The 14,170-nt window shown below is 46.2% G+C and overlaps 3 protein-coding genes across 4 annotated transcripts in view; 1 reads left to right on the top strand and 2 right to left on the bottom strand.

The window, feature by feature from the left end:
- Window positions 1-495: 495 nt before the first annotated feature.
- On the bottom strand, window positions 496-6,028 carry LOC142888982 (uncharacterized). The gene is made up of 2 exons (XM_076027484.1): window positions 5,537-6,028; window positions 496-3,314 (listed from the first exon to the last, which is right to left on the bottom strand). The coding sequence occupies exons 1-2, from the start codon at window positions 5,585-5,587 to the stop codon at window positions 3,039-3,041; spliced, it is 327 nt and encodes a 108-aa protein (XP_075883599.1). The 5' UTR covers window positions 5,588-6,028; the 3' UTR covers window positions 496-3,038.
- Window positions 6,029-7,133: 1,105 nt separating this feature from the next.
- erich1 (glutamate rich 1) lies at window positions 7,134-13,676 on the bottom strand. The gene is made up of 6 exons (XM_076027483.1): window positions 12,915-13,676; window positions 11,947-12,087; window positions 11,695-11,841; window positions 10,594-10,977; window positions 9,578-9,772; window positions 7,134-7,889 (listed from the first exon to the last, which is right to left on the bottom strand). Exons 1-6 carry the CDS (start codon window positions 12,931-12,933, stop codon window positions 7,789-7,791), a joined length of 987 nt encoding a protein of 328 aa, XP_075883598.1. The 5' UTR covers window positions 12,934-13,676; the 3' UTR covers window positions 7,134-7,788.
- The window catches only part of dlgap2a (discs, large (Drosophila) homolog-associated protein 2a), a 147,759-nt gene continuing 147,228 nt past the window's right edge, over window positions 13,640-14,170 (top strand). For both annotated transcript variants that reach the window (XM_076027481.1, XM_076027480.1), the window contains exon 1: window positions 13,640-13,877. In XM_076027481.1, coding sequence (XP_075883596.1) covers window positions 13,860-13,877 — 18 coding nt within the window. In that variant the 5' untranslated portion in view covers window positions 13,640-13,859. The remainder of the gene's footprint in view (window positions 13,878-14,170) is intronic.

Genomic DNA, 14,170 nt, shown 5'->3' with positions numbered 1-14,170 from the left:
GTAAAGACATCTCAGTTTGTTTTTAATTTTCTTACTGATGTTGATGCTTGATTTTTATTTGTTGATCAAACTCTACACCATTGTGTGAGCACATAGAACTAAAAAGCAACAAGACAATGAAAGTAGGCAGTGTAACATGGAGACCCAGTGTGATTAGTTTATATGCAAAATTCAAATGTTAAGGTTTTAAGATAAGCAAATATTTTCTATGCAAAGAACTGCAGTGGCACCACCGCAGTCAGAGCAGACAGTGTGATCAACAACTGAGCGTTGTTCTCCTGCGCTTGAGCCTCCTCCTCCTCAGGGACTTTGGAATTGTCGGTCCCTCCTTCTGAAACAGTGTCAGCAAATACCAAAACGCAGCAGGCATGATTACGTTGATAAATCACACTTTATTTATTTGTTTATTTCCAAGCAGAAAAAAAAAAACATAATTTATTTGCACAGCGCTGTCTGAAAAAAAAAAAAAAAAAAAAAGTATGATCCGTACAATAGTTTATAGTTTTCCAGATGCTTTTATTTCACTAATCCCATACAACACGATTCAACTATACATCAATTCGGTCACTAACAGAAACAGAACACTTGTCCAGGGGCCCAGTGGAGGTGGAGCTATGATGAGAGAAGCAGCGCAGCTGTGAGTGACAAGGGAACTGACTTTGACTTTGACCTCAAACATTCTCGAGACCGAGTGTGTTTTCGGTGCTCTTTTGTGCCCCCGAAGAAAGTTTTTCTGCAATCAGAGGTCAAACACACAGACATTTGGGCCCACACACACGCGCGCACACACACACACACACACACACACACACACTGATTGAGATCAATGGGATTCCATAATGTTCTGCTCTCACTGTTTACCACTGCAGTATAGAGAAAATCCATCATAACCAGCCACGCACAGCGCCCCCTCCCTTCGCCCACCGCCGAGCCATTGATTTCTCTCTCCTCCAGGTGCGGTGCCTGAATGACACAGTGAGCCGCACTTTGTTGCCAGCGCGTGACGGAGACGCACGTGCCTCAGGTGGTTCTGAAAAGTTCCATATCGCCTGATTTGGGTTGGATGTGAGCCATCCCTTGCTCCCTGCTGTTCCGGAGCCCCACTTCCTGTCCCCATTACCGCCGTCGCCCCCTTGTGAGCGTGCGTGAGATGGCCACTCTCTCGCTCGCTCGCTTGCCCGCCTGCCCGCCTGCCAGTTGGAGCCATTAGACGCCTCCGCTGAGTGGATTACGAGCACTTTTGAGGGAGACCTGCACTGTGCCAGCGCTCCCCTGGCAGGGCTCTGAAATGAAAACAAGCAGCCGGCAACAACAAGCTGATGATCAGATTTGGCAGACCTGAGGAGAAGACATCTGACGGTGAAATAAAAAAAACCTGATGACAAGGTCTGACTGACCTCGGAGTGATGAAACACTCCACTGCTCTCTCGCCTTTCTCTTACAGAACTTTCTTTCATGGCTCTTCCTGTGTATTATGAGAGGTCAGTTTTGACGGAAAGTTCTGGTGTTATTGGAGGTCCCACAACTTTTTAAAGTTTTCTCATGACAGTATGTTTCTGCAGCCTGCACAAAATGGCCCCTTTGTGATGTCATAAAGGGCACCAGGGTGTTAAAGTTCAGCCTGGCATCAGTTCCACCCACGAATCATCGACTCAAGAAGGAAGCTAAAGCCGAACATTTTCGTGGAGCGCCGCAAACAGAGGGCTAAATGTGCTGTTTCCTGGCAACCCATTGACGTATTGGGAGAATTCGTTATGATAAAAAAAAAAATGAATATCCAAAAGCAGGTACGGTAGAGATGGGGCCTTTATAATGCAGACAGTTGGTCCCTGCGCTACGCGAAAGGCACGGCGCACATTCTCAACCACACTCAGCGTCTCGCCACGTCTCAAGCCCCCTGCCCTCCTGCCTCACACCGACGGCAGAGAGGGGGCGAATGGTGGACCCTGCAGGGAGAATGGCGCAAAGTTGCGCAGCGTGGGTGGCCCGTCTGCCTCTGGCCGCGCTCTAATACCAGATTAGGTGAGTGGCTGCGTGTGCCGGGGATGATTTTTCCACCTGAGGTAATCCCCACTGAGCACACGGGCTTATCCAGGCAGAATCATCAGCCGAGGCGCTGCGGGTGGCAGGGCGGGCGGGTGCCTCGGCTGGGTAAATTAAGATTCATAATCCGGCGGGGTGTTATTTGCGTCGCTTGCATGAAAAGAGCTTTGATATCAAATGAGCTTGAGCTTGCATCACTCTTAAATACGCTTTATTTTTGAAAACAAGCCCCTTCCCCCTCCCTCCAGCCGCTCTCTCCTTCTTTTTTTTTTAGGGGGGTGACGGGGGGGGGGACTTTTCAGAACACATGAAGCACCCGTCTTATGATTTGGCCATAAAAGTCAAAGCTGCTCCATCTGACAGACAGACGGTGCCAGAGAGCACGCCAAGGCTTTTTGATGGACGGCACCTGCTTCTCCTCAGAGGAAATTCAATTGGAATCATGGTGCAGGGATGGCTCCCTGCCTGAGGGGGGAGAAGGATAGGTAGCAGTGCGTGTGGGTGTTTAGGGGGGAAATATCGCCGGCCATCTGCGTGTAGAGGTGCCAAGAGGCAGCCTGCTTTTTGCTGAATGCCTCTGGAAGAAAAAAGGGACACCAGAATGGCCCCCAAATTACACACATTAGCTCCCTTTAACCACATTTAGCTGCAAGTCTTTGGGAAGTTTCCACACTCATCTAATCACTTGACTCAATTGGTGTCCTCTAATATTAGACACAAAAGCAGACTGTGTGACGCGTACATTTCACATTCCACATGACACTAGACCTATGAGACATCCAACTTCCTGCCCAACATCGCGACGGAGATCCAGCAGCTGCACCTGCACGTCTTCAGAGAGCACGTGGGCCACACCGTGAAATGGGCCGGCACAGCTCAAATCCGCGACTCGCAAAAAAAAAAAAAAAAGTGGCTGCCACCGAACCCCCGACGCCCGCCATCGCAGGCTAGCCTAGCATCGGGCTACTCCTTCTCTCCTGCTCCTCGACGCGCTTCTATTTTGTGGCAACTTTCTGGGCGGCGAAGGAGGCGGCCGGGATCTCCTGGCAGCCGGCGGCCCAGCGGCTCCTTTGAGCCGTGGCGGCCATCATGCTGGCGTCGGTGTGGGTGCCCACCAGCTGCAGCACCCGCGCCGAGGGCCGGTGGTGGAGGGCCAGCTGCCTGGAGCTGTAGCCGCACATCCCGATGCCCACGGCTCCCAGCAGCATCGCCACGCGGGGCACCGACTTCTCAGCTGGCGGCTGCACGGCCACGTTGTGGTAGGCCTGCGTCTGGGGTGAGAAAGATAGGTAGATATACATAAGTGCAGGCCAATTTAAAGGTATAGGTCATTATAAAACTAAAATTCACCAAGGTCCAGAGGTGGAAAAAGTATAAGGTACCTGTGTAAAAATAATTAATACTCTGTTTAAAGTAGAAGTACTGATTTAACTCCTTTACTCAAGTAAAAGTGAGACATTACAGGTTCTGAAATGTAATTAAGTGAAATATATATATATATCTATATATATATATAGATATATATTTGGTAAAAATGGAAATCTTGTGACTTCACAACAGCATTGTTCAAATAGCTCCAATTCAAACAACAACCACACACACTTAAAAAAAATTTTTTAAACACATGCCGATGTCTAACTCACCTTGATATCGATAAAGAATCACAACTTTTTTTTTAATCTATTAATGAAACCAATCTATTATTGCGAAACAAAAACCCAGTGGTAAACCTCTATACTGCTCTCGTCTCATTAAAGTGTCGGCAGTAATTTGGCCCAAATCATGGTGTCAATGTCACCTCTGTAAGTCAGAGGGGACTGAAGTGTCTTAGATATTTGCCGTTTTCCTTTTCGATGCTTTCAACGCCACAATACGCTCGCATTGTTTTTGGCATCCGGTGAAATTCGCCTCCTTCGACTTGGCCAAATGACTGAGGTTTCAATTTTGGGTGAACTATTCTCTCATGGCCCTCTTTATAAACCTTTTCCTGCACCCGACGCACACAGCGCTACGTGGCCACCTTTCCCCGAGCCGTTGCACCATGCAGTCCCAGGGAGATTAAAACCCCATTTTCTCTAATTTTCCACATTTCCTCATTGTGCCCTGTCTCCTTCCAGAGAAAAAACAGAATGCTCCCCTGCGAGGCGTCACAGGCAATTTCCTCAGCGGGGCCGCTGACAATTATAAAGAGCATAGAAGGGAAAATAATAGAAACCTTGTCGCGTCTAATGGAGCTGGGTCACAGACAGTTAGGAAGCCATTTCTGCAAGTCAGTCACCCGATTCTCATCTCCATTTACAACGCAGCGGAGCGGCGCCGCCTCGCACGTCTCAATTGTTTGTGGTAAATGCCACCGACAAAGGTGATTGTGTTTTGTGAGCTAAAGCAAAACGCATCATATGGTGACGGGGAGAGAAACGACGACATAACTCTGGGTTTGTGAACGGTGCCAAGTCTTTACGCCGCTCCTGTCAATAAACCAGCGCAGGAAGTCATTAAAATCAGCGCCTCGCACACACACACACACACACACACACACACACACACACACACACATACACACACACACTTTGACTCTTAAAAGGTCTCGAATGGCCGCTGATGGCATGGCAGGCCAAGCAACGTCAATCAAAACAGGCTCAGACCATTAGACGTGCTTTTCCGAATTTGTTTTAAATACAATTTTCGGTGAATATTTCCTTGATGCAGGAACATTTGAATTAGATAGAGTCAACTCTTTCCTCTGACGCTTAAAAACCAGCTCAGCATGTAGAGACAGACTCAGCGTGGCACATGTAAGCACTCGGTGGGAGATCGCATTTTCCATTGAATTCGAGAATTTTCAGGCGAAACCAAACAGCATGTGAAGTGAACATGACAAAGTGAATGTTTTAGGGACTGTGTAGTCACAGAATTTCAATTTCAAATGTCCACTTTGCATTGTAAACAACAACATGCACTGTGGGTGCACCACAAGTGTCTGCACACTGTTGATCTATTTAGATTTATTCTATTTTTTGCATACACGCAACGTCTTAATCCGGGTTGCCTTCTTGCATACAGCCAACCAAACACTGGCCTATTTGGCCGTGAGTCATCGCTGCTTCTCATACACTTTGTTTATTTTTAAACTCGTTTCTATTCTTTGCGATTCCTAAATGGGCATTGCTATTACATCAGCACTTTTTGGGTAATAGGATTCAAGTATCTTAATTACATTAACAAATTTGTTCCAATTGTATTACATAAGCTCAGCGCAACAGGAGCTTTTCTGACTTCACATCTGAGTCCGGTAACATGGAGGTTGTTGTGCACCATGTTTGTTTTTTTTCAATTTATTTCTAACACATCAATTTGATGTCAATTTGATGAAGTTTTATATTTAAAAAGGAACTAAAACGTTACAGACCAAAGACCATAAAAAGACCAGAATCTTTGTTTAATTAGATGACATTTATTTAGGGATCTTTCAGATTTGTTTTTGGACACTCACCTGCAGCAGCCTGATGTAGCCTGGCGTCAGCCTCGGGAGTCTGTAAAACATTTTTAACGATGGTCCCTCTGTCAGTTCAAGGAAATGAGGCCAAATGAAGAGCGAGGAGCCTCCCTGAGATCCTCCTCCTGGACTCCCCGGATGGGAAACCCACTGACGGAGGATCTTCCTCTGCTGGAGTGACTGGACCCTTCAGCCTGCGCTCTGCTGTGTGACTCAGGACGGCCCTGTCGAGCCTTATAACGTCTCCCTTCCTGACGTTACATAAGAGACGGCCTGCAGGTGGTGGGTCTAAAGGGATTAAAGGAGCTGGCACACACAGACAAAGGTGCTGCCATAAACAGGAGGGAGGGTTTTGCAGGGCTCGGTCATGGCTTGAACATCAAAGATCACCTGCAGGTGAATAGTATTATTTCACAATAAATACTCCCTCCAAATTCACTGTGTCATCAAAGAAATGATACAGTTTTATTTCCATTTGTTGTTTCCCTGCATGCAGAAATCTTTGATGTTTGTTGCACCCTTTTTCCTGCATAATGCGAAATATGATGAATATGCTACACTGCTGTGTTTTAACTGCACATATTTTAGGATACTCCCATTCAAACAGTGGGGGGAAAAAAATCAATCAATAAATAGCGCCCATTGATTAATCTTAACTTAACGAGTGATTTCAGAAAAAAGTGGGTCGATTTTGATGTCTTTTCAGTTGGGAACGGTTCCACATCAGCACATTTCTCAGGACTTTTAATATCCTCTCAGCAGAACGGGACGCCACTGAGGTCCCACGGCGAGGGAGCCGTGCTGATAGTGTCTTTATTCTCTCTGTTGCGGCAGAGGTTTTTCATTTCTTCCTGCCAGAGAGCAACAATAACTTCCATTTCTCCATCTCTTGTAATACAACCTAATTCTGCTTCTCGGTTGATTGCATCCCTGAATAATCTAAAGCTGCAGCGGCTGCACAGAGTCGAAGCCATGACATCTTCATCGCGTCACTGCAAATCTGAACTTTTTCTGTGTGTATTTATTTCAAATAATACAACCAATATGTTTTTAAGCCCGTTTGGTAAATAAAGATGAATGAATTTGCCAAATAATAGTATATAGAGAGTTATAATAGAGTTAAATCTAGTTGATAAGTCTGGTTAAAGAACACTTTGTATATCATGTGTGTTTTGTTGTTTGGTGTTAGGCGTACCAGACGGCCGCCATGAATTCTGCTGGGTAGAGATATTGTCATATTTAGGTCTGCCAGAGACCTGATAGAGGCTGATCAGAATCCAAAAACAAAAGTCCATCATTAAACAAGCAGCAGAGAGTCACTGTGAATCTAAACGAGCGCAAACGTCAACAATCCCTGGTGCCAGCTCCTCCTCGGCTCCCACCATCAGCGACAGCATCCCGCCGTGATAATGCTCTCTGCCCTCTCTCTGAACTCGTCCCCTGGCACTGAGCTATGGGTAAATGCGTTAGGATAGATAATCTCAGCTCTAGACAGGTATGGTTATGCAGAAGGTTAAGCCACTGACTCCCTGGGCGGTTCTGGTTCCCCTGGTCCAACAACAACAACAACAACAACAGCAAGATAAGGGCACAGAGTTGGGATTCAGAAGAGGCGTCCTTCGGCGGGAGCTCTCCGCGGAACGCCAATTAATTTGGCGCAGGTGCGCGAAAGAAGGGAACGCTAAAAAGGCAGCGATTGATTTGAGTCGGTGCGCGGCGCAGATAATTGAGGGGCCATTAGGTTAAGCAGCAGGGTTTTAAATGTCAGAAACATGTGCAAATAACGGCGGAGCTCACGCTGGGCTGACATTTGCTTTTTCTGGCAATTAGAGGCGTGTTCTGGCAATTAGAGGCCAGGAAGGGCTGGCGCGCGTTAGCACCAGCGGAGGGGAGAGAGAAAAAAAAAAAAGCAGGATTGGTCTGAACGGCAACAAACAGGGAGATAAGTAGCAGCGCAGTCGATAATCACGGCGTGCCGAGGGTGGCAGGAGGATTGGATCCGATCGGGATTAACTGGCTTTGTTTTCTAACAGTGGCTTCCCAAACGCACAGCGAGCCAATGAGACAAAAGGCCAAGATTTTTTTTTTTTAAAAAAAGAAGCCTCTGGCAAATGTATTTCACATGGCGGCACACAGACCTGTTGCACAGAAAGACGACGATGAAGGGCTTTTATACAGAATCACAAATGAAACACAATAGAAAAATGGAGTTCTTGCAGGTTGTCTCTGGGTGAAAATGACTCGGGCCTTCATGCGAGTGCTGCCGGAAGCTCCGCCTTCTTGTCGTCGCTCACGGGAAGGATGTCGGTGATCCAGTACTGGAACAGCGCCACGACTGCGGCTGTTTCACCTAAAGGTGTGAAAGCGGAGAGGGAGACGGTCAAGTGAGGTCTGGCCACACAGAGGAATATTTGGTGTGCTCCCAAAAAGTTAGACTTCATTTTTAGTGAGTCGAGTCAAAAAAAAATAATCAAACAAACACACAAACAAAAGGAGATCAGTCAGCTCAGCGTCACCGGTGGAAGACGCTCAGCGGAAATCTGCTTTAAAGCAGCTCCTGCACTCAATTGATTACCTCCTGCAGGGGGGCGGGGGGTGACAGAGCGAGAGGCTTCGGTGGACTCAGTGGAAAGTAAGCTCGACCAGTGTGGATCAAAATGAATGTGCGGTGCTCGCTCCCATAAGGACCGTAGCTCAAACACGACACCTTAATGAGGAGGGATAAAAGCCGGACGGATGCATCTGAGCTCTCATATTTACGATCAGTGGGATCTTCTACCCGCAATCACTGCTCCGGCGTAGGGCAGGAGTGAAGTGAGGTGCTTCTATTCAAGTAGGCACCTTTCATGCACAGGGCAGCACAAACTGCATGGAGAATAAAGAAATGAATATATTTTATCACGTCATTAATTCATGGAAACACAGCGGTGTGTTATTACTTCACTCGACTTTACTCATGACTTTGTTGAGATTCCATCCTCCACGCTGTCTTACACGCAAATATGCACAGTTGCTGGCAGTGCCCGTGCATTAACAGAATCATCAAAGACTTCAAAGTTTCTAGGCACCACCTTTTGGATTTGACATTTCATCACTAAAGCTTTTAAAGCGATGGGAAGTTGTTGCAGCTGCAAGATTAGAAATACTCCAATCCATTATTTTCAACCGTTTTCAGTGACATCAAATTAAAAAATTCTGCATAGTTTTAACTCCTGTCACCCCTAGATTTAGGTCAGAATTTTCCAAGCAAACAAATGTTTCCTTGAGGTAATTTCCTGTCATTGCTGCAAAGGGGTAAGACGGCACAATTATGACAGAATATTAACAGAACCCTCGCTGCTGCAGTTGCTGTCGGTGGAGTCGCACAAAAAGAAGGGTTGACAAAACAGTCAAATGAAAAGCATGAATCATGCAGCACAAGGTAGTGAGGGGAGGGAGCTCTGGGGAGCAGGTGCAGCAAAGAACGAGCTCGATTGTCGTGCTCGGCCCCAAACACAAAAAAACAACAACAAAAAAAAGAAGAAGAAACGGGCACAAAGAAAGCAGTTGTGACGCTGCACTTCCTGCGAACATGGACAGGAAGCCGAGTGTCACTTTGTGTCCCGCCACACAAAGAAGCCAGCCTCTTTTCTGCTCCCTCTGCTGTGAGCGAGCGTGATGGCGGCAAAATCCCCGCTGATCCTATTACGCGGCCAACTAGCCAAGCATGCGAAAGCACAAACGCACACAGGCGCAGGTGTCGTGTCTGGGGTGGCAATTCGCCCTGTGTCCTCTTTTTTTCAGAATACGGACGAGATGAGCAAGTTCAAACACGTTAGCCGGCTGTTTGCGGTGGCGTGGCAGAGGGTCAAGGAGGCGCGAATGAGCAGGTACGCTCGAGTGAACGATTAAAAATCAATACCACTGGGGTGAACGGGAGAGACAAGCACAGACAGAAGGAGACGTGTTTTAACGAGCGCGGACGTGCCAGCGAGGGGCTGGGAGCAGATCCCCACGAGTGCGAGCCAGTGTGGACAAACACCAGCAGGTGTGACCGACCGGCAGACATGGAGGACGAGCTGCGGAGCTCCTGCAGGGCCTCTTCCAGTCTGTCCCTCTCCCTCCGATGGACCAGAGACTTGAGGTCGTGGAGCTGCTTCAGGACGGAGGCTGGCGTGGAGCCGGCGGCTACGCTGCTCGCAAGGTCATCGACGACCCCGGGCGGGAGGCGGGGCTTGTTTGTCTGCGACGACGCTGGAGGCGGGAGGAGGAAACGAGAGTTATTTTGGTCATCATGCAAAGTTACTTGTCTTTAGTCGGCCAAGTACCGGGATTTATTTCACTTTTCAGGAAGCAAGCGTCAATACACGAAGCTCTGGAGATCAGATGTCACGCTTTACGGCAAAGCACCACTGCTTAGTTGGATGAAACGGAGCGTTTCCACGGGGGCGGAGGGTTGCAAAACAGAGGGCTAAATATGCTAAGGCAATATGCTAAATATTGGCTGTCCCACTGGGGTCCGGAATTAAAAAGTAGAAACTAATATCGAAAAGTGGGAGAGATCTGTCTAGTGTGCAGCGCCACTGCGCTGCAGTGGAACCCTCATTCATTTGCAAGCATCTCGACCAGCAAGCTATTTTCAGTGCACCCTGCAGCATCATCAACATGTATGGATACAGTGGGTGTTTGGTTTCAGCCCCTTGATTACAACTCTTGTGATTGTGGAGTGCAATCACGTTTCTGTTTCTGCCGCAGCACAACGTTGATATGAACCCCTGACTGACAGCCACTCTTTAAATAACAGACGTTTGTTCACTCACATTATATATAGCTCAAAAAAATGTAATAAACATAAATCAGGCTTAGAATTAATTGCTTTTTGCTACCGTGTCAAAGCAAAAGGCAGATGTGCAGATAAATTCTCTTAAACTGTCAAACAAAAGCTTGAAGCGTTTGTCAGGATTTAATTGTGTTTTCCGACCTTCATCAAAGCGGCTTTGTGCGTCAGAGTCCAAATGAAGTGAAACAGGACATTACAATATACTAGGGGACAAGATGCCTTGTCAGATAATTACAATCTGATGCGTAGAGCTTCATGGTGGTCCTGAGGAAGTCGGACACCTCGGTGGCTCTTCTCTCATCGTCTTCCTCCTCCTCCTCCTCCTCCTCCTCTCCATCCTTCTTGTACGTGAACTCCAGAGCGGCGGCCTGAGGAATCAGGCCCATGGACCGGAGCTTCTCTTTGTGCCGTTTCTTCTTCAGCTTCCTCTTCTTGTTCTTGCTCATGCACTCTTGCCCGTCATTCTCAGGTGTCTCACTGGGTTCTGTATTGGGCTCGCCGACCTGGGCTGCTCCGCCTCTGCCAGACTGCGGAGGGAGTGAAGTTTTTCTTTTCCTTCTCCTTCTTCTTCTCTTCTGTTCATCCTGATCTGGTCTGATTTCCTCTGCGCTATCATGCTCTGTTGGCAACATGATTGTTAACGCCAGATTAGTTCTTTTTTAACACAACCCACTGAACATTGTACTTCTGTAATGCTGTCGTGCTGCAAGGACAGACTCACGGGTTTTTCACCTGTGGAAAGTTTGAAAGACACACTGATACAAGAGGTCTTGGTCTCAGTAATGCTCAATAATGAGTCACCAAGAGTCCCTTTCTTTCCAGCAAATCACTTCTCCAGTGAATTCCAATAATGAGATACTGGCTCTTTTCACTTGATTGCGTTCTAATCAGCAAATTGAGCTGATGGGGTTGCTGATTGAGAAGAAACTTGCTGAGTCTCAGTCTTGCAAACTTTCGAGGCCACAGGTGGTTATTAACTGTACAGCAGCATTATTCAACTGTCTGTATGCAGCTAATGCAGCAGAATAAGGATAAAAGAAATGTCTTAATTAATTGATTAATCTTCATCTTGATCATTTAAGAGTTTTGCATCTTGGATTATTAAGTGGGTTAAGAATAAACCCAGTGCAGTTTGTTTCAAACAGCGACTACATGCAAAAGAAATTGAACTTTTAATTACCCATTGATTTCTGAATGATGAGGATGATCGACAATTTTGCAGATTATGTCTTGCTTGTAATGTAACTCATTGCTTTGTTAAAGTCGCTTCAGATCAAACAAAAACATGCGTGACACAAGTAAAAAAAAAACCCACATGCAATTACAGTCTTCTCACCAGCTGAGTCCTTGTCACTATTAGTACTGCCTGATGAGGGGAGGTTGACAGATTCTTCTGCATGTGCCTTGAAGTCTGCCGGAGGAGGCACGACTGTGTACACACGCCTGCCAGGATTGGCCACACTTTGCGTCGTCTCTTTATTTCCTGTGACAAAAATAAAGAGCAAGAGCAGGAGCCACGTGATCGAAGTGGCTCTCAATGAATCGTGTGTTTGGATATTAATGTACCGATTTTTAACAGTTACCTTACCTATAACAAGGCCCCCCTTGGGAGTTTTTCTTTTCACACAAGCTTTATTAGCCAAGCCCTCTACACTGTGCGGTGGGCTTGGCTTCTTCTCCAATTTGGGTGTCGCAGGATAAAGCCTCCGGAGCACTTTGGACTGAAAAACTGACAACCAAAGAGATGCATTTTTTTTTTTTTTTTAAATCACGTAAACGTAGTGTTGCCAACTTTCATTCAGAAAAATAAAGGACGCCTCCCGCAGCGCTCGGAGCCATGACCATCACAGGCCAGTGGCTCAGCAGTAGTGGTAAATCATAACTTAAAATAGGATTTAAAAAAAAAGTATATCATCCACATAGTTGGATTGAAATATTTTAATTGAACATATTTTTACACAACAATCAATAAAGCGCAGGATGGATGGCTTTTACAAAGGAATTTAACAAATAAAGCTGAAAAGAACAAGTGATCCTGATTCATGACCTCGACGCAACCAGTACGCATTTGTCATGAATGGGTTGCGCAATGGTATTGCGTGCAGCTACGTAGATTACGGTTTTGAGCGCAAACGAACGTGAGTTTGCAACGAGAATAAATTGACGTTCAAGACCAACCCCGTCCTGTATCGATTCAAACCAGGACGCACCATTTCATTGTCACCTACGGGACAATTCTGTATTTCAAGGGACGGTTGGCAACTCTACTAAACGTCTTCCAGAGATTTTAAACCCTTTGAAGACCAAACATAAACCGTTAAGAGCGCCAGTCCAAAACGTTCTCACGTCATGTGTGCAAAAGGAAACACCGCGGCATACGGACGGCTCTTCTTTGACAGTGGAACACGTGCATTTGTTGACAAGGTAGCGGCGTTCCTGTTTAATAACGCGAGACTTTGCTAGTGCTCGTTAGCTCGCTGCTAGTCAGCGACAACAGTTTTGCAGAGTGAAATAAAACAACCCCCGCATTATGTCCACGGTGTCATCGGTGCTTACCGTCTTTTCTACACGCCATATTCACACGTCTGTTTTGTCGAGAAGAGGAAACACATTTCAATGAAGCATTTGGCTCATGCTAGCTTGCTAGCTAGCTGAGTGAGTGACTATGTTGGGCTGCATTTAAAATAATTTGCTCGCATCTCGAATAACTTCTGTCGTACAGCGGTGAAATAGCGTGCTCTTGCTACAAACACCAACGCCAAGTGTGAGTAAGAATGTTTGAAATTCACTAATGAAATAATTAACCAGCCCGAAGTCAGCGACAGAGAGTGTCGGTCTTTTCACGAGCTACAGCTACCTGCAGTGACAGTTAACGGAAGAGGACTACAAACTACAAAACGTGCAAGGCTCCATTTACAACTATTGCTATTAAGATTATTCTAAGGTATTAAGATAGAACCAAATCTCTGTAATAATATATGGAAGTATGATCTCGTTCCTCTGAAAATGTTCTTGGATTCGGCACTCAATATAAATAGGACTAACATTGTGCATAGAATGTATATTCTTGGAAACAGCTGTGCAGTGCTGCAAAAGACAAGTGGCAAAAGTTTACATTTTGTGAATCCTACATTGCAACCATGACGCTGGATTCAGATGACAGTAATGCAATATTATGATGACATCTTAGCTACTGATTTTCCCCAAACGCCATAAACCATCACAATAAATCGATATTTGCGTTTTGTTTATACTAGAAAGCCTGGTGAAATGATTGACGCACCGGACGAAGCGCGCCCCGTGTGTCGGGATGGAGTCACAACAGCTGTGCGGTGCGTGCGCACACCGATGACGGGGTGGCAGCAGGAGAGGAATACTAAGCAGCCACCGCGTGGCTCGGCACCAGCAGCACCGACTTGACTTGCTCTGTGCGCACCTCCTCAACTTGGCTCGGGACGTTCGCTATCTGAGAGGGGCTTGTTGCAGGAGGATCCGCCTAGAATGTCAGCTCTGAAGAAGGTAAGAAATTCTTCCCTGCACGTTTCAATGTTAGAGTGCACGTCCAATGCCTCGAAATCAGACTTGCACACAGCACAAACACTGCAATTAATCGTTTTGAAGTAGAGCAGATGCACCACAGTTAGAATGAAAGATGCAGGAGAAATGTTGTTGCAATATCATACCATGAATCTTTTTTTTCTTTCTCTACCATGTACCAAAAAAAGGTACCAATGTAAACCTTCATCTGTCATTATTGAAACAAAAACAGATTGTGTTAAGATTACAAAATAATATATGTATTTATTTTTAAA

The sequence above is a fragment of the Nelusetta ayraudi genome, unplaced genomic scaffold, assembly GCF_046127955.1.
Source record: "Nelusetta ayraudi isolate G7.1 ecotype Tasmania unplaced genomic scaffold, CSIRO-AGI_Nayr_v1 ptg000021l, whole genome shotgun sequence".
Classification (NCBI taxonomy): Eukaryota; Metazoa; Chordata; class Actinopteri; order Tetraodontiformes; family Monacanthidae; genus Nelusetta; species Nelusetta ayraudi.
This window is presented reverse-complemented; position numbering and strand designations above follow the sequence as displayed.